The 23981-nt window shown below is 45.8% G+C and overlaps 1 protein-coding gene across 2 annotated transcripts in view; it reads left to right on the top strand.

The window, feature by feature from the left end:
- The window catches only part of PLXNA4 (plexin A4), a 506662-nt gene that overhangs the window by 332382 nt on the left and 150299 nt on the right, over positions 1-23981 (top strand). For both annotated transcript variants that reach the window (XM_071424190.1, XM_071424191.1), the window contains exon 5: positions 14-114. In XM_071424190.1, coding sequence (XP_071280291.1) covers positions 14-114 — 101 coding nt within the window. The remainder of the gene's footprint in view (positions 1-13; positions 115-23981) is intronic.

Below are 23981 nucleotides of genomic sequence, written 5' to 3'. Positions count from 1 at the left end.
TTCCCTCCTGCAGCTCACCAGGGTGCCCGTGGAGTCGTGCAGCCAGTACGAGACCTGCAGCGAGTGCCTGGGCTCGGGAGACCCGCACTGCGGATGGTGTGTCCTCCACAACACGTGAGTACCAGCCCAGCCCTGCCTGTCCCCACCACCTGCCCTCATAGAAACACAGCTGATGCCTGGAGAGGCCACCTAGAGCAGAGGCTGTTCAGGCAGGTCGTAGTTTTCTTCATTAAGTAGGGATTTAAGTGGTTACCTGAAGGTAATACATGTACCTGAAATCATGTTTCATGAAAAAACACAACTTGCTTGGTAGCAAAGCCATATCCAGCAAAATGAAGTGAGCAGTGGCATTATTAAAACCTAAGAAAACAGTGATGGTTGGATGATAATCCAACCCTTTAAGATTATAATCTTAACCCTTGATTCTAGTGCAGACTCAATAATGGAAATGTTTTGAAACTAACAGGTTCAGGGTGTTCAATGTAACAGTTTTCTTAGGACTAAAATGTGCTTGCTTACCTCACTGCATCATCTATTACCACTGTGAGGAAAAAGGTAAATATGCTTCCTTTTTCTTATGTTTTGCACTTAGCAGCACACGTACATGGTTTATTTTCAACAGCCTAATAATCAGTCAGCTCAATCCAGATTATTAATCTACTTTCCTGCACAGGAATTTCCTATTAAAGTAGGGATTTATTAAAAGGCCTTCAAAGGATACATCTTGGGCAGTGCCAGAGCCTGGCTCTGGCTACACCCAAGATGGACTCTGAGTCACGAGTTTCCACACTTTTATAAGTTTTAGTCCATTTCCATATCGGGGTTAATTGTCCAATTCCAGCTCCAGGTTATGCAGTCCCATTCTCCCAGATTCTCCTCTCCTCAATTCCCTGTTGTTTGCACTTTTTGGGCCTGAAGCTGCAGTGGTATCCTTGGTTTTTAAGCTGGAAAAGGATTGTTCTGTCTGACTGAGCTGTGAGGAGAACTTGCTGACACTTTATATGAAGTTCAGATCTACACACTAATGCAGCACAGAATCTGGAAAATATGAGAGCTAAAACCTAAGGCATCAAGGTAGAGGGGCAAAATGCTGTCTCAGTCCCTGGCTGAGCCAAATATCTCCAAAAAAGTCTCTGGTGTTTGCTGGAGAGAGACTTTGCCTAATTATGAAGAGTTTTTTGGAAGACAAGGGGAAAGAAGGGTGGCAGAAGCTGGCAGAAGCTTCTCCACCAGTTTGCTGGTGTTTTGAATTCAGCACTCCAGCAGCTCTTCTCTGGGTCACATTTTCCTGGTGGTTCCCATTCCATTTGAGGGAATTTGACTCTGGCCCATTCCATTTGAGGGGATTTGACTCTGTCCCACCACCTCCAGCTTTGCAGTGCTGACCTGAACCTCTCCTCTTTTGGACATGTCAGGATCTCCATTGCCCTTAGAGAGGAATCCATGGGGATCCGCTCCAAGGGCTCCACTCCAAGGAAGTTTTCATTGGGACCTTATGGTTTAACAAGCCAAGCAGGGGCCTCATTCCACTCTCCCATTATTTTGTTGTACTGGTTTATCCCCTGCCTCACAAGAAATGTTGGATCCAGGTGTCCTCAACACTGGGATATCAGTTCATTCTTGTTTTTCTTTAGGCTTTCAATGTAAGTGATGCCAAAGCCCTGGGAGGGAGGTGTCAGCTTGGCTGAGCTCCTGGCCCTGAGTGGCAGGGAGGTCTCCTTTGCCAAGCCCCTCTGAGCACAGACAGGGGCTGGAAGTGCTGGGATCTGTCCAGCCCAGGGCTCCAGCTGAGAGTGGCTCTGCAGGGTGCTGTCACTCCAAGGCTCACCATGTCCTTGGCAGCCTTGGAGGGTTTTTCTGATGGCCTTGTCGGTCTTCACCCTCTGAGCTCACCTGAATTCTTCCTGTTGAGTTGCAAACTCTCCAGGTGGAGACAGGGATCCAGTTGATGTGATAGACTTTGCTACCTCTCCTTGCTGGAACAGAAGGGAACAAACCTGGACCATATTCCAGCCTTCTGTCGATCCTCTGAATGCTCTGCTTCTGTCAGCTTGTGTGACCCTCATCCAAAACCACGGCAGTCTACCTAATTTCAAATCAGATCTGGGGGATCCATCCCAAAACATGCCCAAAAATGGGGCTCATGCTCTGGAATTGTTCAAGAGAACCTTGGCAAACCAGTCCTGAATTGTGGTGTGGTGGGTAAGAGCCCAGAAAACTTTCATCTTGCTGAGTTGAGGATATTTCCATTTGACACAGAGCTTTACAGTGTGTTCCCACCCCATCTCACCCTGCATCCATCTCCAGTGTGTTTGCTGTCAGTGAAGGGACAGCACAGAGATCTGCAAGCAGCATAGAAAGGCATTAATTTGTTCACTGATTGTACCACAGCAATGCTGGATATTTCATCTCCTTGCATCCAGGGTCAGTGGCAACAAAGAGTCAAAACATGCAGCAATAAATCCCCAAAAGAGAGAGAAGGGGCACAGAGAGCTGCAGAGTGAGGAGTACTGGGAATGAAATGGAGGGTGATGGGTGGGGCTGGCAGATTGAATTTGGTCAAAAACATCTCTGTGCAGGCTCAGCCCTTGAGGGAGGAGTGTGGCTGGAGTCTAGACCTGGCTGATGGCACTGTGTCCTCCTCCCTCTGGCCACTTAACCTCTGATTCCTTATCTGGAAAAGAGAAACACCTCTTGTTTATGTACCTCGCAGCAGGGTCACTGAGGTTGACTCCCTGACGGGATTTTTTGAAGCACTTTGAAGGCAAATGTTATCAAATCCCACTTCAAGTCTTTTGCTTCCCTCTCAGTTAAGAAATCTGATTTTCAGTCCTAGTTTGGGAGGGGTTTTCAGGGCAGCCTCGGGTGCTCCTTTCTGAGTCTCAGTTTCCTCATCCTTTTGGGCAGCCCTGAGAGCAAAGGAGCCAATTACATCCCACTCAACAAGTTTTGGCTGCACAGGATATTCAGGGTAAGGATATTGGAATACTGAGTCTCTAATTAGAAATTTTTGCACATCAGGACCCCTCAAGCCTCATTAACAGACTTTTCCTCAAGTGGGATACGTCATCAACAACTCCTGCACGAGGATCCCTGGGGAAAAATGCCATCAACGTTTCCCATCCTGGCTGCCAACCCTTCCCTCTTCCCTCCCAGTCAGGAATCCCAGGGGATTCCCAGTTCAGGGCTGAATCCAGTGATGGGGAAGGCAGGGAGGAGGCAGCTGGGCTGTGCAGGAGCTGGGATAGGGCAGGGTTGGGAGCCAAATTTTTGGGCAATGCCACGCTGTTCCCTCATCCTCCTCCAGTATAAACCATTAAAAGGAGCAGAGGTGGACTGGGAGACAGGTGAGAACTGTCCAATGGGTACAGCAGGGTGGTTTTTTCTCTCCCATGCACACCACTGTCACTATAGGACATGAAATAAAATGGCATCTACACTGGAACTTTTAAGGTAAAAAGAAGGGAAGTTTATTGTCACAGACATCTTTTATGAAAAATCCTTTCCTTAGGAGTTTTCCTCCTGAGAAGCTGAGAGGCCTCAGGAACAAAATGTCAACAATGATTATCTGCTGCTGTGGAATGCAACAGGTGCATCTGGGATTGGTCTCATGTGGTTGTTTCTAATTAATGGCCAATCACAGTCAGCTGGCTCAGACTCTCTGTCCAAGCCACAAGCCTTTGTTATCATTCTTTCCTTTTCTATTCTTAGCCAGCCTTCTGATGAAATCCTTTCTTCTATTCTTTTAGTATAATTTTAATATAATATATATCATAAAATAATAACTCAGCCTTCTGAAACACGGAGTCAGATCCTCATCTCTTCCCTCATCCTGAGACCCCTGTGAACACGTGTCACAGACATCTTTTCAGTAAAATCCTTTCATTAGGATTTTTCCTGCTGAGAAGCTGAGAAGCTACAGCAACAAAATGTAAACAGTGGTTATCTGCTGCTGTGGAATGCATCAGGTGGATTCTTGATTGGCCCATCCTGAATGTTTGCAATTAATGGCCAACCACAGACCAGATAGCTTGGGCTCTCTGTCCGAGCCACAGATCTTTGTTATTCATTCCTTTCTATTCGTAGCTAGCCTTCTGAGAGGAAGCCTGTCCTTCTATTTCTTTTTAGTATAGTTATAATGTAATATATATATCATAAAATAATAAATCAAGCCTTCTGAACGTGGAATCAACATTCTCGTCTCTCCCCTCATCCAAGAACCCCTCTGAACACTGTCACAAACATGGTCACAGTTTATTTTTTGCTTTTAACATTTATAGATTTTCAAAAGTGAGAGTGGATTGGAGGATGAAAGTGCTACTTCTTTAATGACACTGGACAAACCAACAGTCTGTTAAATTTTTCTTCTTCTGTAGAAGAACGTAAAACAAAAATTATTTACATAAAACTGCATGAGAAAGTTTATTACAAGAATGTAAACATCAGAAGGCTTAGAAGAACAGGGTGACACACCTCTCTTATTTTGGAATATTCCCTACAAGGGCTGATGCAACTCCTCTTCCCCAGACCCCCATTTCCAGCTCTCTTCAGCTCCCACTCCCCATCCATGTTTTCCCAGCAGAGCTGGGCTATCTGTGCCCAGGGCAGCGTGCCAGGGCTCAGGAATTGATTTCCACAGCTCTGCTGTCCTAACCTTACACTGAGAAACTCGAGTCCTCTGAGAGAGAGGCAGAGACAGACAGACCCACAGACAGGAGAGAGGGGGGAGGATTGATTGGCCTCTGCTCCGAGGAGAGGAGCTGATACAGAGCAGGTTAACCGAGCTTTTCATCTCTGTATCTTTACCCCCATCTTGCCCCCCCTCCTTTTCCCAGCCCTGCTCCCTCCCGGGCTCTCTCAGGCCTCTTTAGGTGGTGATGAATCATTTACTTGGTGTAAATTGAAATTGTGGCTCTTGCTGGTAGGGGGAGGGAGAGGGGCTGTGGTTGGGAGCAGTGGGGATGGAGCAGAGCTGGCACTGGGTGCCTGCTGCAAGGTCACAGCAATGTCACCAGCCGGGATGGGGACTGCAGAGAGGGCTGGGAGCAAAGGGAAGTTTTCTGCAAGCCTGAAATGAATTCAGCAGCTTCCTCCTGTGTCAGAGGCAGCACTGCCCAAAGATGCCACCCAAATCTGGCCACTCTGGTAATCCCCTGGCAAGTCACTCCTGCCTCACCCATTCCCAAGCTGTAACCACCCCTCTTCCTTCTTTCCCACCAATAGTTCAAACTCTTTATCCCCAGAGCAGGGGTAAACCCCTTCAGCTACTGAAAGAGCCCTCCCTAATTCTAGATTGGATATTTGGAAGGAATTCTTCCCTGTGAGGGTGGGCAGGCCCTGGCACAGGGTGCCCAGAGAAGCTGTGGCTGCCCCTGGATCCCTGGCAGTGCCCAAGGCCAGGCTGGATGGGGCTTGGAGCAACCTGGGACAGTGGAAGGTGTCCCTGCCCATGGCAGGGGGTGGGATTGGATGATTTTGAGGTTCCCTTCCAACCAAACCATTCCATTATTGTATGTACATTCCCTGGTCCATCTGCATGTGGTCACCAGGTAGGTTTTCAGCCCTGCACAGCATCCCTGGGTTGTGTTTATCACCCCAGACTGGAAATTTGGGGCAGAAAAGCAGCATCCCTATAGAGAAGGGCAACATTTTATTAGAGGGAAATCCACTGCTGGGTTCAAAGGGACCTGTCCCAGGCTCTGCTGTGTTAGTGACACTCCTGGATTTTGGCTTTGCTGCCTCATTTCATCCCATGCAACATCCATCTAATTCCAGGAGGAATAGCTGAGCACACACAAGCTGTCCTCAAGGAGAATGCAGCAGCCCCAGGCAGAAGCCTCCTTCTGCTCTGGAATCTGCCCTTGCAGGTCTGGGGACTCCTTGCCTGGCAGGTCATTAATTGCAATCAGAGAGGGAAACAGTCCCATTTTCTGGGAGAACTTGTGATATTTCAAAACTTTTTTTTTTTCCCCTCCAGCTCGCAGTGGCCAATTATTTTTTTTAATAAGAAATGTTCTTGAAAGCTGTTCTGGAAGGGGCTGATTCCATTTAGTAATTGGAGAATGATTCATTTAGGCTTTGGAAGTCCTCGTTTTGGGGTTTGATTTCATTTTTTAGCAAATTGCGTGAGATTTCAAAATAAAAAGTCATTCTGAAAGGAAGCATTATTATTTTTTTTAATTTTATTTTTTTCCATTAGAACGAAACATTTGGGCATCTGTGATTTCTTTCTCCCCCAGAAGCCTTTACCAGCCCTAGAGACTGAGCAAAGCAGTCAACAAGAGCTGTTGGTTTAGAGGAGCTGACATTTGCTGTGGAGGGAAGAGGGATTGTTTAAGCATCTCCAGTCTGTCCTGCTTGGAGATATCTGAGCCAGGAGCTGGCTCTGCTCCCTGCACTCCTCTGCTCAGCTCTGAGGAGCTGCTCCTGTCCTCTGTGTGTCCTTCTGGCACCCAGAGCCTCCCCAAGACACCCAAGCTGGCTCTGTTGGCGTTGCAGAGCATGTGCCAGCAGATCCTGCTGCTCCTGAACCTTGGGAATGGGAGCCAGTGGCCTCCTGAAGGCATCCTCACCCCATGGAAGAAGCAATGACATAAATCTCTCATGTCTGGGCCACCTTCCTGGATCCCTCTGACTCTGGGTTAGTCAAGGGATGGCCAAAATCTCCCTCACACAATTTCTCAGGTGGAGCTGGTCTGGATTGATTATTAATTTTATGGATCCTGTTATGAGACACCTCAGAAGTCACTGTGATGTCTTGAGAAGGCTGAGCTGGAACAGAGGCTGGGGAGAGTTCCAGAATAAAGCAGGGATTCATTCCAAGGATCTCCTCCATGGATGCACCTTGGGCAGCACAAGAACCCAGCCAGGGCTGCACCCAAGATGAACCAAAATGGCCCCAAAATGCACCAGCGCTCCCGGGGTCTCTCCCTGGGATCAGTTCTGCTCCATTTGCATCTTGCAGTTCATTGTCCCATCCCAGCTTTAGCCCCTGCAGTCCCACCCTGCTTGTTTTTCTCTCTCCAGCCCACGGGGTTTGTGCTCCTGGGCTGAGATTTGGGTCATTGTTGTGGTATTTGCTGGGTCCCCAGGATGAGGGAGGAAATGATGAATCTCACTCCATGTTCTCAGAAGGCTCATTTATTATTTTATGATATTATATTATATTAAAGAATGCTATACTCAACTATACTAAAGAATACAGAAAGGATACAGACAGAGGCTAAAAAGAAAATAATGAAAAACTCCTGACTCTCTCCAGAGTCCCAACACAGCCTGACCATGATTGGTCATTAAGTCAAAACAATTCCCATGAAACCAATGAAACAATCACCTGTTGGATAAACAATCTCCAACCACATTCCAAAGCAGCAAAACACAGGAGAAGCAAATGAGATAATATTGTTTTCCTTTTCTCTGAGGCTTCTCAGCTTCCCAGGCAAAGAAATCCTGGTGAAGGGATTTTTCAGAAAATATGACAGTGACAATTTGTCCTTGGTGCCCAGCTGGAGCAGGAATTGTTTTGTCTCCCGCTCTGTGCACAGAGCTCACCATCCCATAATATGAAGCCCAGACCCACACACTAAAACAGCACAGAATGGGAAAAATATAAAAGCTAAAACCTGAGGCTCAATAAGAGAATTTTTTTGGTTTTCCAACAAAAAACCAGCCTTGTTCGGAGGGGTTTGATACCATTCTCTGGCACAGACACCCACCCTGGTGTCCAGGGCTGACCCTCCACATCCTCCTGCCCTCCACCTCTTCCCATCCACCACAGCCCCTTGTGTGTACAACTCATCCACCCTGAAACTACAGCTCTCCTTTCTAACATGACATGAAGGGGGGAAAAAAAAGCCATTTAAAAAAGCTGTTTTCAAGTGATCACAGTGGAGGGGGAGGGAGGTTTGTTACCCACGCTCAGACTCACTGCCAGACCAGGAGGAAAAAAAAGGGAAAAGTTCCAAAGTGCAGCTCGTGGTGCCTGGGCTCAGCAGGTAACCTGATGCACTGCCTCTGGCAGAGCTCATTGATCGTCCCTGGCTTTAACTTTCTTGGTCTAAGTCTTCTGAACCACCAGAGAGTCTCAGGTAACCCCAGCTGCCTACACAGGCTGCAATAAGACCTTTCTTGAAGGGTCTTTTTCTTGTTCGACTTTCTGCTGTCTGAAAGCCCGTGACTCTTTCAGGCTGAGAGGTTTTGTTCTTTCTTTTTTCCCTTTTTTACCTCCTTGTTTTTGCCTCACAGTCTTTTCCTCCAGTGCTGCTTCCAGAAGGGGCTGTGTGGGTCAGGGCTGCAGGGTCTCAGAAGGGCAGGAGGTTGGAATATCACTCCTGAGCTTTAACAGTGAGAAAAGAGGGATTTCCTGACTCCTGCAGGGGTTTGTGATCCTATAAACCCTCAGCTGTCCCTGCCTGGTATTCCCCATGCTGTTTTTTCCCAAGGTGCAGACTGGAGTCCCTCCAATAAGGCAGCAATTTGTGGGTGTTTTGCACTTGCCTGGAATGATGAAAAAGTCATAGAATTAGGGAATATCCCAAGCTGGAAGGGACCCATATTGTCACAGACATCTTTTATGAAAAATTCTTTCTTTAGGATTTTTCCTCCTGAGAAGCTAAGAGGCCTCAGGAACAAAATGTAACCAATGGTTATCTGCTGCTGTGGAATGCAACAGGTGAATCTGTGATTGGCTCATGTTGGATGTTTATAATTAATGGCCAATCACAGTCAGCTGGCTCAGACTCTCTGTCTGAGACACAAACCTTTGTTATCATTCTTTCCTATTCTATTCTTAGCTAACCTTCTGATGAAATCCTTTCTTCTATTCTTTTAGTATAGTTTTAATGTAATATATATCATAAAATAATAAATCAGCCTTCTGAAACATGGAGTCAGATCCTCGTCTCTTCCCTCATCCTCAAACACTTGTGAACACCATCACACCGTATGGATCATCAAGGTCCAGCTCCTGGCCCTGCACAGAAGAACAGCCCCCAAAATCCCACCAGGTGTCTGAGAGCATTGTCCAAACTCTTCCTGAGCTCTGGCAGGCTTGGTGCCATCACCACATTCCTGGGGAGCCTGTTCCACTGCCTGACCACCCTCTGGGTCTCATATTCATAGTTGGTGCCACTTTTATAGAAAAATCTTTCTCCTTTCCTGCCCCAACCCAGCCCCATTCTAAATCCCCAAAATTCTACTTTTTCACCCTGTGACAAATTCACTATCATTCTACTCAAACCCTTGTGGCTTGTAACTCCTCACACAAAGTTGGGAATTGTTTCCATGGGCTAAAATCAAAGGCACAGGTGTTTGTGACTCTGTGCCAAGGTCTCTGAGCCCCCTGCCAGGGTCTGGAATCACCCAGGGCAGACAGAGGAATGTCCTGGGTCCCAACACTTATGGAAACTGGAGCTGGTGTTTCAGAGGGAAAAACAGCAGGGGAGCATCAAAGCATCCTGCCCCAGCCCAGGGAATCTCTGATCTGCCTGCTGAGGTACAGCTAAAGTACCCATCCTTTCACACCTTTGGACAAGGAAATAGCCCCAAATGGGACAGCTCTGCAATGGCCTTTTGAAATGAGATCCCCAGGGAGGAGGAGGAGGGAATTTTCAGCACTGGGATGGTGGCTATTGATGGTGATAAAGCCCTGGGTGAATCAGAGGCTCCTGGGAATCCTGTTTCTCTGCGGATAACACTGAATAAACCCCTCTGAGCAGATCCCCAGTCCTGGAGTGTCGCCACATTTCTCTTCACAGAGGAAAGCAAGGCACAACTTCCCAAGAATATTTCTGGGATTCACATTCTCTGAACCTCAGAGAAAGGAAAACCAATTCTTATCTCATTTGCCTGTGTTTGTTCACAAGTGGAGGAAAAGGCTGGCGTCTCATTGTCAGTTCAAAGTGCTGGAAAGCCACGAGTCAGCCTCAGCCCAAGTGGTTCAATTAAGGGCTGTGGCCAGGGCATTCCAGGAATTTTCTCAATATTTTTCGATACTATCAATGGATTTCTAATAGTTATTGGTGACTTTCTTTTTTTTTTTTTTTTTTTTTTTTTATTTTATCAGAACCTTTCTCTGAGGTCCAGAGAACATGAATCCCAGAAATTTCTTGGGAAGCTGTGCCTTGCTTTTCTCTCTGTGAGGAGAAATGTGGCGACACCGGAGAACCGACCCTCAATGCCATCGTGTCCCCCTTGGGAGCACTTTTCCTGCCCTGGTGAGCCAGGCAGTGCAGGGCAGAGCTGTGCCCTTCACAGGTTGATTATCTCAGTGCCTGTGACTGCCTGAGGCAACTCAGGGACAGCACTGGGCACTGTGGGCCATAAGACGCAGGCGTGTGGTAAATGTGTTTTGATAACAACCTTTCCTTTGATTAGCTTATTTTGCTAGAGGGCAGTGGGGAAGGGTGGGAAGATAATTAGTTTGTGCAGTGGGTTCCAGCAGAAGCTTTCTCCTCCTGCAGCCTTGTGAGTTTGGTGTCCTACTTGGGATTTGTCTCCGTCACAGGAACGTTGGCAGTTTGGGTTTAGCATTGCAGAAAGTTCAGCCCCTTCAGGGGAAGGTTTCTGGGTGAAATACCCACATATCCCACAGGAGACATCCAGGGAGGGAACAGGGGCTGGGGAAAGCTGCCTGGCCACCCCAAGCAGCCTTAAAAATCTCAAAAATCACTGGAGATGAGATGCAAAGTTACAGGGACTGTCACACGGAACGAGTGTTCCCTGACTGGAATTGCAACGTGGATGTTGGCAGAGCCAGCAGGGAGATTCAGACCTCAGGAACCAGCAAAATAAGGAATAATTCAGGTGCTTAAACACAGATAGATTTGGAATATAACGAGACTTTGAATTATAGGTGGTTTTATGTACACAAAGAACTTGATTCAGTGCTGCAACTGGGGAGCCTCCGGTGTGAGACCTGGGGCTGACAAATATGGCACAGAGTCTACATTTCTTCTGTAGGATAAGATGAGATCCTGAGGCCATCTCAAGTGACTTTAGAGCTCTGCATGTTTGGGATGTTCTGCCCTCTTAAATTCCTGGAATGGACAAAATTCTGTGGTTTTTGCGATGTGACCCCTCTCATTCCTCCCCTGATGTTTGTAGGGAATCTCTTTCTTTTAAGGAATCTATGTTGCTGTCAGGTACTCCCTGGTGTTTCTGCAGCCAATGAGGGAAAGTAGCACATAAAACCAGCCCTCCCCAGGGTGGGGGGACATAGCCTTGTGCTGCCACTGCTGCCTCTGTGACATTTCATCAGCCTCCACCTGTCACAAGTCTCAGACGGGAATGGAGCAGGAGAGGGTCGGGGAGAAATTCCTCCTAAAGAAAAGCACTGCAAACCTTTAAGGTGTGTCTTTGTCCAGCCTCAGTCTCTCACACTCCTGCCCATAAATTCAGGCCATCAGAGAACCATTTGTGTGAGAAGAACCCTTCAAAAATCATCACATTCCACCCCCTGCCATGGCAGGGACACCTTCCACTATCCCAGGGTGCTCCAAGCCCTGTCCAAACTGGCCTTGGACACTTCCAGGGATCCAGGGGCAGCTACAGCTGCTCTGAGCTCCCTGTGCCAGGGCCTCCCCACCCTCACAGCCAAGAATTCCTTCCCAATATCTTCTGCTGCATATTCCCATATTCAGTGACCTGCCACCCAATCTCTCCTTGTGCCACCAGCACAGCCCCTAAATCTCCCCATTTCTCCCATATCCCCTGCACTCCATCCCCCAAGCAGAGCTGCAGAGGTAGATGCTTTCCCTTTGACTTCTGTACCAGGGAAGAAATAATAATAATAATAATAATAATAATAATAATAATAATAATAATAATTTGGATACAAGAATTGAGTTTTTTGGAACCATCTCCACAGGGCAGTGGTGACACCATGAAGCCTGCCAGAGCTCAGGCAGAGTTTGGGCAACACTCTCATGCACAGGGTGGGATTTTTGGGGTGTTCTGTGCAGGGCCAGGAGTTGATCCTTGTGGGTCCCTTCCAACTGAGGATTCCCTTCCAAGCAGAACTGTGGTCCAGGAGGGAGGTTCTGAGAGTTCACAGGAGCTTCTGGGCTTGAAGCTGATTCTCTCATCCTGCTGTGGGGCTTTTTTTTTGTGGGGCATCCTCCTCAGAGTATTTTTCTTCCTAAGCCCAGCAACATCTGCATTTCTTTTGCTTGGTGAGTTGCTCTGAGCGACTCATGTTCCTGTTTCCTTGAACATCTTCTCTTCCATCGCTTCCAACTTCAGATATGGATGCAAGAAACCAGGATATTCAAAGAAAACGTGTTTTTTCTGCAGGGAAGGCCAAATTCCCAGTGAAGAACAGAAGTATTGGCTCTGAATTTCTCCTGCCACTGCTTCCTTATGTGCTGTAAGGACATGGGGCAGCCCCAGAGCAAACAGCTTGGCTGTTTCTTGCTAGAAAGCATCCACCTGGTAATGGAAGGAAGAGCAAGTTTCTTTTAATTTCCCTCCAACATTTTCTTCCCTGCCTGGGAAGTTTCACCCAGCAATTAGCAAGACTTTTTGTGGGAAAAAAAATAAAGAGGAAGCTGAGGAAAATTTGAGATAAATATTCTGAGGAGGAGGGGAAATGCTGGGACAGAGTGGAGGAGCTGGAGGATGATCCTGCCTAGCCTGGATAAAGGGATTTGAGAGGTCAGGGATGTGGGAATTGCTGTGGGCTGAAGGACTGAGTCACTGTTGTAAGACAAGATCTGGGACAGGTTCTGGCTGCAGAAAACACGTCCTGAAGCCCTTGGAACATTGAGAAAGGAACGTCAGCATGATCCACTGCTCACAGGATTTTCCTTAGGCAAGAGAGAGCAGAATTCATTTCCTTGCTCTGCCGTGGTACCTTACATGAATCTGGACAAATTACTGAGGATGGGATTTATCTCATCTGCTCCTCGGTTTCCTGTCTCTGCAGACAGTGGAGACAAGGACTTTTCCTGAGCACATTCCTCCTAACCCTGAGCTGTGGAAGGCAGTGGAATAATTGCCCTCTGGAAGTGCCAGTTTCTTTTAGAAGCTACTGAGGAGCCTTAAATGACCATTTCAAACAGTGCCTGACTTAAAATGACTCAAATCCTTAATTTCCCTGTGTTTTAGTCCCTTGTTTGTAGGACAGGAGCAGCAGCTTCTCATCACTTGAGTGGGTGTGAGATCCTAAGGCTTAGAGTATTTTGGACAAGGGATGGATTGCAGAAGTCCTGTAGGGAGCTGGATGGGATGACTGCAGTAAAATACATATAATGCATTATATATATATATATATATATAATGTATATTATAATGTATTTTATATATATAAAATACATTATAAAATTGTTTAAGTATAAATAAATATATCAAATATACTATAAAATTATATTATAAAATACATTATATATATAGAAAATATAGATATATATGTATATATAAAAATGCATAAATATCTATAAATGCAGTAAAATATATAAGTATATATAAATAGAAAACATATATAAAGCATGTATAAAGCACAAAAATAATAGTTCCATCTCACAAGTGTCTGAGTAGGCTTTGAGTTTGTTTAATTAGAGCAGAAGGAGCCTTGGCAGACATGACAAGGTGCAAACACACGTGAAATTCCTTGATTGTCCCAGTGAACCCCCTTCTGTCAGAGCAGAGGTGGCAGCAGAAGGGTTAAGGCAGACAGGGATGAAGCAAACACTCCCCATGCCTTGCTTCTCCCTCCCATATCTCATTCCCAATGCCTCCTGCCCCTCTGCCCCAGGCAGTGGAGGAGATCTGCATTTTAATTGAGACATGTGAAGAAAATAACCTCAATCTAACTCAGTCTAACTTCCCATGCCTGGAAGGCCTCTCCCTTGGTAGCTTGGTGCATATTTTGGGGTGAGGGTGGCTTAGAGCCCCATCCAACCTGACCTTGGATGGTCCCAGGGACCCAGGGACAGCCACAGCTGCTCTGGGCAGCCTCCACCAGTATTTTACCACCCTCATTGGAAAAAAAAAATCTATATCTCACCTAAATTGACCCTCCTTCAGGTTAAAACCAGCATTAATGAGGGCCCTGCATTAGTGGGACCCCTGTATTAATGAGTCCCCTTTATTAAGGAAACTTCACTCTAATGACTCAGAGCTGAGGTGAGGAGATGACCACAAGAAAACCAAGCTCCTTTTGTCCTTCAGACCCAAACCCCCACCACAAAGATGTTTTGCCTGCAGATTTTCTCAGCTGTAGCTGAGGGACAGGAGCCTCCCTGTGTGGCATTCACATTCTCTGGAAAAATCCCTTTGCCCAGGATTTTTCTCCTGGGAAGCTGAGAAGCCTCAGAGAAAAAAAAGAAAACAATAATTATCTCATTTGCTTCTCCTGTGTTGTGCTCACATGTGGAATGTGGTTGGAGATTGTTTACCCACAGGTGATTGTTTCATTGGATTCTGCTGTGAGTTGTTTTCACTCTTTGGCCAATCAGGGCCAAGCTGTGTTGAGATTCTGGAAAGAGTCACGAGTTTTCATTATTATCTTTTTAGCATTCTGTAAGTATCCTTTCTGTATATTTTAGTATAGTGTAGTATTCTTTAATAATATATTTAATAATAATTTTTAAAAATATATTTTTATTTCTTTATTTATTTATGTTTATATATAGTTATAGATTCAATAATAATATATTTGAAATAATAATAATAAGAAGAAGAAGAAGAAGAAGAAGAAGTTATAAGGTAATAAATTAGCCTTCTGAGAACATGGAGTCAGATTCATCATTCCAGCAAACACAATACCCCTGGACCTGTCCTTCCCTGTGGCTCCCCAGAGCTGGGAACAGGCAGCCAGACACGTCCTGCCCCCAAGACCACTTTGGAAGGGCTGCCAGCCAGCCCTGCCAGGGAGCACAGGGTGATTTTGTGCAGGGCAGGAGGGCAGGGTTTCAGTTCAGATAGCACTTGCCTGCTTTGTCTGCTCCCAGTGTGTTAGAGCTTGCCTGGCCTGATAAGGTGTTATCAGAGCAGAGCATCTCTGAGATGTGGCAGGGCCAGAGGTGGCTTTTCTGCAGGTAGCCCTGGCCCCTTTCCACCCAGCACCCCTGAAGAGGCAGCCAGTTAATAACAGGAGGAGGAGGAGGGTGGTGTTGGGATGCTTGCCAGAAGCTTTAGCTCTGTGCTTTTCTCAGGGAGAAGAGAAAATGCAAACATGGATACAAACAAATCAACCTGATTCCTTCCTCATCCTCACCCAGCCCCAGCCCTGCAAACAAGCTCACAAATAACTTTCAGTGTATGATTAGGCAAGAAAGCAGAAATGATTTTTCCATCTTGAGGCTATTGCCTCATAAAGTTTATTTCCAGAAAATGTTCTGAATTTTGCAGTATCTCTGGGCAGGGTCTCAGTGTACCTGGACCTGTGTGGTGGAGAGTTATTTTTTACCAGAATTGTAGGGCAGCAGTAAATCTTTGTTCTCTGTTCTCCTCTCTGCTTTTAAGGACATTAAAAAAAAAAAAATCTGGACCTGAAGAATTCCCTCCTGGGCTTATCTGATAGAAGATCATAGAATTACAGAATCCTAGGATGGTTTGGGTGGAAAGGGACCTAAAAGATTATCCAGTCCCATCCCCTGCCATGGGCAGGGACACCTTCCACTGGTATTGGACACTTCCAGGGATCCAGGGGCGTCTGGATCAGGATCAAAAAGGGCTGATGAGAAAGGAAGGGGAGTGGACCCACAGCATAAACTCATCTGTCCAATTGACAAAATATCATTTGATGGCCTCTTGAGCTGTTGAGGAGCACATCAGTTCCATTATTGAGTGTTTTACTTGATCTGCTATTGACTGGGGTGAGCTCGAGAGGACAGCCTTCCCCACTTCCCCCATCCCCAAATTTAAAAATAAAAGAAGTAAATGCTTTGACTTTTTTATTCTGCCTGGATGTTTAGGGAATTTACTGCTAATAAAAAAACCCCAAAAACCAAACAAGAAAAAACCCAACCCTTAAGCATGAAAACATGAGTAGAATGAATTATAGCAAAATCAATTAATACTAACAGTATCTATTAAATATTGCACTCTGGAGCTTTGCAAGAGTACATTGCTGCTCTGATATGATCATGACATCATTAACATAATATAAAGAATCAAAAAATCAATAGCTTGCTGGAGCCCAAAATTAAGGCCAAGCAGTGTGTTATAGCATATCTTTAAAAATCTGAAATAGCAACTTGTCTCTGTCATGTACAACCCATTTGCAGATGAAACATCTCTCCCAAAGTGGATGGGAATTTGTTTGGCCTGCCTGCCACTCCTGCAGCTGCCCCTTTAGGATACTTGGCATGAAGTTATCTCACATTTTCCAGCACAAACTGAGCAGGAAAACTGAGCAGGGTTACTCTGGCATAACCCTTGAGGAGAAAATCTGAGCAGGGTTACATTGGAGTAACCCTGGAGGAGAAAATCTGAGCAGGGTTACATTGGAGTAACCCTGGAGGAGAAAATCTGATCAGGATTACATTGGAGTAATCCTGGAGGAGAAAATCTGCGGAGGGTTACATTAGCATAACCCTGGAGGAGAAAATCTGATCAGGATTACATTGGAATAACCCTGGAGGAAAAAATCTGAGCAGGATTACATTGGCATAACCCTGGAGGAGAAAATCTGGTCCAGGGTTACACTGGCACAACCCTGGAGGGGAAAATCTGGTGCAGGGTTACGTTGGCATAATCCTGGAGCAGAAAATCTGAGCAGGGTTACATTGGCATAACCCTAGAAGAGAAAATCTGGTGCAGGGTTACATTGGAGTAACCCTGGAGGGGTCCAGAGCAGGCCCAGGGTCACTGCACTGCTGGACAGACTGACGGATCTCTGCAGGGTGGGAACATGCACCAAGTGTCTTCTGCTGCTGCCTTGGTTTCTATTTTACAGTGCTCATGTCGAGGAGGTTCTTTTCCTTGGCTTACCAGGTTCAACTCTTCTGCTTGCATTGAGGAAAAAACAAAAAAACCACCCCACAAATAGAGATAGGAGAGGCTTTCAGGTGGGCTGGGAGAGGTGTTTGGGAGAGAGGGGACTGGTGTGGGTCTGCCAGAATCATAAAATGGTTTGGGTTGGAAGGGGCTTCAAGGACCATCTCATTCCACCCCCTGCCATGGGCAGGGACACCTTCCACCATCCCAGGTTGCTCCAAGCCCTGTCCAGCCTGGCCTTGGACATTCCAGGGATCCAGGGGCAGCCACAGCTTCTCTGGGCTCCCTGTGCCAGGGCCTCACCACCCTAACAATAAAGAATTTTTTCCTAATCTCCAACCTAAATCTGCCCTCTGTCAGTTTGAAGCCATTAGTTGGTGGCAGGAGAACATCTCTGCACATTTCTGAGGGCAATCAGAGAGACTCCAGTGGGAGGAATCCTGTGGTCATATAGCATATATTTACAGCAGGAATTAAAGCAACTCCATAGAATATTTTATTAGGCACTGGAAGACAATTCCTATTGATGCAAATTTATTAGGATGGAGCTTGGCTTGGGCCAGCTATGGATCCTTCAAACAATTCCTGGACATGTTTGGGCATGAAAAGGATCAGGGAGGGTTTCCAGGAGGTGTTTTGGAAGTTAATAGAGTTCAATAACGTGGCTGTGATCAGACCATGCCATTTGGCCCCAGAATTAGGGAATATTTCCTGGTATTGTTCAGTGCACTGATGGGATGTTGCCACAGCTCCCAGTTGCAGGGGGACAGTGGGAGGAAAATCCTGGAGGAAAGACTCACACTGTTGAGATAACGGGCTAAAACATTTTTACGGAGGCATTTTCTCAAATGCAAAGCCAGAGAAAATGTTTCAGTGCATTAGTTAAGAAAACAGAGTAGGAAAATTTGGGAGGAATAAGGAAACCTTTCAAAGAATGGGACTGACAGAGGAAGGAAGATATTTGTTGCCAGTTAAATAAAAATTAGGCAGGGAAGAGGTTTCAAAGGTTGAAACTCATTGTCTAAAGGTGAAGTCATAACATGCCTTTATCCTTGGAAGGCAATTGGATTGGAACTTGATAAAATTCAGGTTAAAGCATCAAAAATCAATCCCAATGAATGTCCCTTTTAATCAAGGCACGTGAGAATAGGCAATCAGACAGAATTAAATATATACTTGCTCCTGTGCACTGTCTGCTTCAAATGAAGATGCTAATGGGATACACAGCCTGAAACCTCGATAAAGGGAAGCTCATTTATGGCATAAATCACCCAGGAACAATAGAGGAGGCCAAAATGATAAAGGAAGGGCTTCCATGTTAAAGAAAATGTAAAATCAAAGAAAGAAAATAAGGTCAATGTGCGCACAAGTGACAAGGTGTCCCCAGGGAAGGGCAGGGTGTTAAGGCTGCTTTATTGACCACTTGAAGGCTGTGACAGTGACAGTGACACGCTGAGAGAAATGCAAGAGGTTGGGAGGGCAGAGAATGTGGTAATGAGAGGCTTCAAGTGGCCTCAGTACTGAGCAAATGTCACAACGCCCGGAGCTCCTACCTGCAAACCCAGGAACAGAGACACAAATGTGGATTTATTCTTGATTTACTCCCAGGATGTGCTGCAGGACACAGATATTCAGTGCATTGCTCCGAAAAGGCGACCACGTGCTGCTCAAATCCTGTAGAGGCAGAGTAAAATAAATAAATAAAAATTAGCGGAGTTCAACTTCAAAGTGGAAATAACGTAAAATTGAGGAGCTTGTTAAAAGGAGCAGACAGGGTAAAAAAAAAAAAAAGGTGCAGTGCCTCACAGTATCCTGCATAAAAACATGATGTAACAGGCTTGTGAAGTTATATGAGCTGTGAAAAAAGACCTAAAGATAGTAAAAGTGAATGAAAAAAAGAATTAAAATACCTACTTAAATGGCAAAGTCAAGAGACATTATTTAAAATAAGAAGTTGCACTCAATGAAAGAAAAAAAACAAAGAATAAAAAGATCACTGAGTCTGGGGTGTGAATTGCAAAACAATCATCAGGCAGCCCACATAGGAAACACATTGCTAACCTCATAAAAATAACTGATTAAAATTTAACGAGGTTCCCCCGGAAGTTTACTTTACAAAGGGCACAAGCTGTGTGAAGTGGCTGCTGCTGAGGCCTCAGCAAAAAAATGCTTTTACAGCATAAAAGTGATGTTCACTGCAAGATCTTGGGAAACTCTGGTGTGAAATTGCCGCATTATTAAATCTGCTCTACACCTCATTGCCTATTCTGGCCTTGATGGAAGAATGAAAGGTGGAAAACATATATATTTGGTTGTTTGTTTTTTTTTTTTAATCAAACTCCTGAAAGGTTCAAGATCTGGAATTTGAAACCATGAAATTTGAATCCAGGCTGTGGCTGCCCCATCCCTGGAAGTGTTCCAGGTCAGATTGGATGGGCTTTGGAGCAACCTGGGATAGTGGAAGGCAACCATGGCAGAGGGATTGGAATTAGATCATCTTTAAGATCCCTTCCAAGGCACCATTCTGGGATTCTATGATTCTATGGAATATTTTTATTCCCATTAATTTGGTTGAGCCATGATTGAGAATAGATGAATAAAAAAAGAAGCACATGACACGCTGGGGGAGGGCGGTGGGTGTCACAAATCAATTATTGCTCCTTAAATAAATCAAAGTCCATGTGATAGGGATGATGTGGTTAATACAAAGGAATTTATCCTTTTCCCATAGCTAGGAACCTCAACAATGCTGTCATGGGACAGGAAGATGAGCCCTCTGATAGATCAGCAGCCAGTTCAAAGGTGGGAAATAAAGACCATGAATAAAGGGTTGTGCTGGAGGGAGGGAGTCTCTGAGAGGGTCCCATGGGAATGTCTGCTGAGGGTGTTTGGTATATTTATAAATGGGCTAAAAAATGGGTGAAGAATGAAGTAGAAAAGGTAATTGGTGCTAGAGAGGGTTTTCAGGGTTGTCAGAGGTACACAAGGAGAGATTGTGTGACTTGGCAATTTTCATCTTAAAAGAGAGATGACTGAGAGGGCCACAATAGATCCAGACAATCAGGAGGGCAATGAAGACAGGGAAGAAAGGATGATTACTGCTCATTTCTCATAACACAAGATCTGGGGAACTTTATATGAGATTATCAAGCGGAATATTAAAACAAACAGAAGAAAGGACATTTTCATACAGTGTATCATTCATCTGTGCAGCACTGAGAGGCACATTATGGAGGCCAGCAACACAACTGGCTGGAAAGCAATTAGACAAATTAATGAAAGAAAGATCTGTTGAGAGCTGTTCAATACAATGACATCAGTGCAGGCTCCAGGGCAGGCAGCCCCTTGCCAATGCTGGCTGGAAGCTGGGAGCTTAAACCAGGAGAATTTTCACTTTATTATCTTTGTTTTGTCATTTTTTTTTCCTGCCATTGGAGTGGGAGAATGAATGAAGGGCTCTATGGATGTTTGGGCTGAGCTGTTGCAGCCATTTCTACTTTTCTGCATTTTCAAGAGCCTCTGAAATGTAATTTTGCACATGAAAACCCCCTGATCTGTGTCCTCAGCTCTCTGAGTCTCTCTCCTGCCTTCACCCAGGTCTAAGTATGTGTCACTGCAAAGTTAAGAGGAGATGGCACTGTCACTCCTCAGATGTAAGGATTTCTCCTCTGAATTTTGGGTCTTTTGGAACTAGGGAAGGAATTAGGGCTGGAATTAATAGCCTGGGCCTGGCTGAGCATTCCAGTTCATCTCTGTCCTCCTTGGCAAGTCCATGGGCAGAAATCTCTGATTCTTTCCTTTAAACACCCATGAAATCAGAGGGAACAATTCAAGGTCATTACAGAAGCACAAAAATAGAATCTGTACCTCAGGGGCTGTGTGAGACCAGAGAGTGGGACATTCCTGGGTCGGAATAGGGATTAAAACTTCTCACAAAGTTCTGAACCAACTGGTGCTTCCTCAGAGCAGCTCCAGCAAATCCCTCCATGGGTGCTGCACATGCTTTAATTAGACATTGAATCACTGACTAATAATGAGACCCCTACATAAATGTGTCCTTGCTCGTGCAGTCCCCAGCGCTGACCCAGAGCTGCTGATGTAGAGCCCGATGAGCACCTTGGCCTTGCCCATCCAGCCAGGAGGAGTCTGGACACCCTTTGCAGACATGGAGCCATCAAACTGCTCCTCCCCATGCCCAGCACTCCTTGGAGGTGGCCCTGGCTCTGCTCTTGGCAGGGTTGGGTGCTCTGGCTCTTTGGGGTGGTGTTTGGCCATTTCCCTGTGGCATTTCCCTCCCATTCAGCCACCCCGTGCTCCTGCTCCCAAACTGCCTCTCACCAGCTGTGGATTTTGCTGGCTCACAGTCCAGACTGAATTGTGTTTGATTAGCTCAGTAAATCCAGGAAGGGGAAGCCAAGATTGTTGCAGAAGCCTTTCAGCAGCAGCAGCGGGGAGTCCAAATCCCCATTAAAATGTGTGCTCGGCTCATCTCCACTCTCTCATTTTTGCTGTGTCCCTCCATCCCCTCCTTTGTTTTCCTGCCTTTGATTGCAGCTGATGAAGTTTGGATCAGGGCTGTCATGCTGGGTTCATTATGAAGTGGTCTTTTCCCTGCAGAATCCATCAGGATTCCTGGTTTTCCATCTAAAACTTGAGGTTCCATGGGTGAGTGATGTTTCTCCTGTGGATCTCAGGTTCTACAGCCTGAAAAATAAAAAAGTTGTCTCAAAGTTTTGCTCCTCCCTGACATACAGGGAGGAAATGTGCTGGATTTATGGATTTCCTTTGGATGTGTGATGGGGGATGCTTTAAGGGTGGATTTTGAAGGACAACTTTATCCGCTCATCTAAACGGTTCCAGCGTGAGGTGTGTCAATGTCACAGCCACCAGCTGAGCTAAAATTCAACCTGCCACTCACTGTGACAAGGTCGTGAGAGATAGCAGGGTGGAGAAATCCCTGAGCTGAGCTGCAGGAAGCCTTCAGGGAATTACTGCATGGATCTTGCTGGACCCCAGACTCAATCATAGATTTGAGAAAACCCTGAATGTGGATGTCTTGTGAGATCTGTGCCCACTGTGAGCTCTGGGATGAGCTGGTGGGCTCCTATTCTGGTCAGACTGGGAATAAAGGAAGAGTTATTTTAACAGGATCAGTTTCTTGTGCCAGAGAGGGATCTGACTTGCTGCTGCTGGCTCCTCTTTTCCAGCCACCTCCTTGGTGCTGAGGATCCCCTTTCTGGAAAGAATCCCCTTTCCTTCCATGTGAGAATTACCAAAGACCTGAGGGGGAAAGTAAGGAAAGGAATCCATAAAGCAAACACAAACTGGGATTGAGCTGTGTTTGAAGGGATGGAGGGAAGCTGCAAGGAAAGAAACACCAGCCTTGCAGCAGGATGGAAATAATCATCGACCACCTGAATCACCCAGCATCCCACAGACCCTCCAAGAGAATTTCCTCTTGTGTTACAAGAAAAGCTCTTTAGAAGAGACTCTCAGGATGAATCACAATTCTTGTTCCAGAGGAATTAAGTTTTTAAATATCTTTAGAGCTCTCTGAGTCTCTCTCCTGCCTCCACCCAGGTCTGTGTATGTGTCACTGCAAACTGGCACTGTCACTCCTCAGATGTAAGGATTTCTCCTCTGAATTAAGTTATTAAATATCTTTAGAGCTCTCCGAGTCTCTCTCCTGCCTCCACCCAGGTCTATGTGTGTGTCACTGCAAACTGGCACTGTCACTCCTCAGATGTAAGGATTTCTCCTCTGAATTTTGGGGTTTTTGGGACTAGGGAAGGAATTAGGGCTGGAATTAATAGCCTGGGCCTGGCTGAGCATTCCAGTTCATCTCTGTCCTCCTTGGCAAGTCCATGGGCAGAAATCTCTGATTCTTTCCTTGAAACACCCATGAAATCAGAGGGAACAATTCAAGGTTATTACAGAAGCACAAAAAATAGAATCTGTACCTCAGGGGCTGTGTGAGACCAGAGAGTGGGACATTCCTGGGTGGGAATAGGGATTTGCTTCTCACAAAGTTCTGGACCAATTGATGCTTCCTCAGAGCAGCTCCAACAAATCCCTCCATGGGTGCTGCACATGCTTTAATTAGATATTGAATCACTGACTAGAAATGAGACCCCTACATAAATCTGAGGTCAGCATCTCCCACCTGCTGTGCCTGAGCTGGCTGCCTCAGTGCAGGCAGAAGGTCTGTACCTGCCCCTGACCTTCCTCTAATTATTTGGAATCCATATTATGGACCTTGCTGCACAAGGCAGCCAATGCCAGGTGTTAAATTAATAAGCTGAACCAGGTTTTCTGATCAGTGCTCTGGGCTGTTTGCCATTGCTTTTTCTCCTCAACATCTGACAAAATAACCCAGGGCTTTGGTCAAAAAGTATTTTGTGATATTGATAGGACTTTGAAAGTGTTGGGTATTTTTTTCCTGCTGGGTAAGAAAGAAAAAAAAAATGGGGGAAAACTCATCCAGTCAGGGGAAAAAATAGGGGAAAACTGATCAAGTGAGGGAAAAAAGTAAGCAGAAAGCTGATGTTGGGGTAAAGTGTGTAAAGGTGGTCACAGACATCTACTGCAGGTGCAGTGCTGGTAATTTAGTGCTGTTGAACTGAAAATACAAGGAGATAAGGTGCTGGGGAGATTTTAATCCATACTGGCACAGATTCAGCCATGGGATGAGCAAGGACAACTGCCCAGCTCCTACCCATGATTGTGGATTAAAGTCTTACTCAACAGCAGGCTGAGGAACATCTCACCATTATGGCCAAAACAGCTAAATCCACGTGCTGGAGGTAAACAATTAACAGGCTGGGGGAGGGAATGTCAGTGTGGGACAGGGATTCTGCAGAGTGGCTGGCTGGGAGTGAACCTGTCACCTGAGACTGCCACCAGGGAAATCCCTGACACGGGCATTCATTTGCTTGTGGAGTACTTCCCCTAATAGAAGAGGCAGCAACACATCAATAGAGCATCCAGGAGGGGCTGGAGAACATCCTGGAGGAGATGCCTGGAAAACACAGAGGGGGTGACTT

The sequence above is a fragment of the Agelaius tricolor genome, unplaced genomic scaffold, assembly GCF_023055355.1.
Source record: "Agelaius tricolor isolate 1412-34295 unplaced genomic scaffold, bAgeTri1.0.p SCAF_3, whole genome shotgun sequence".
Taxonomy (NCBI): domain Eukaryota; kingdom Metazoa; phylum Chordata; class Aves; order Passeriformes; family Icteridae; genus Agelaius; species Agelaius tricolor.
This window is presented reverse-complemented; position numbering and strand designations above follow the sequence as displayed.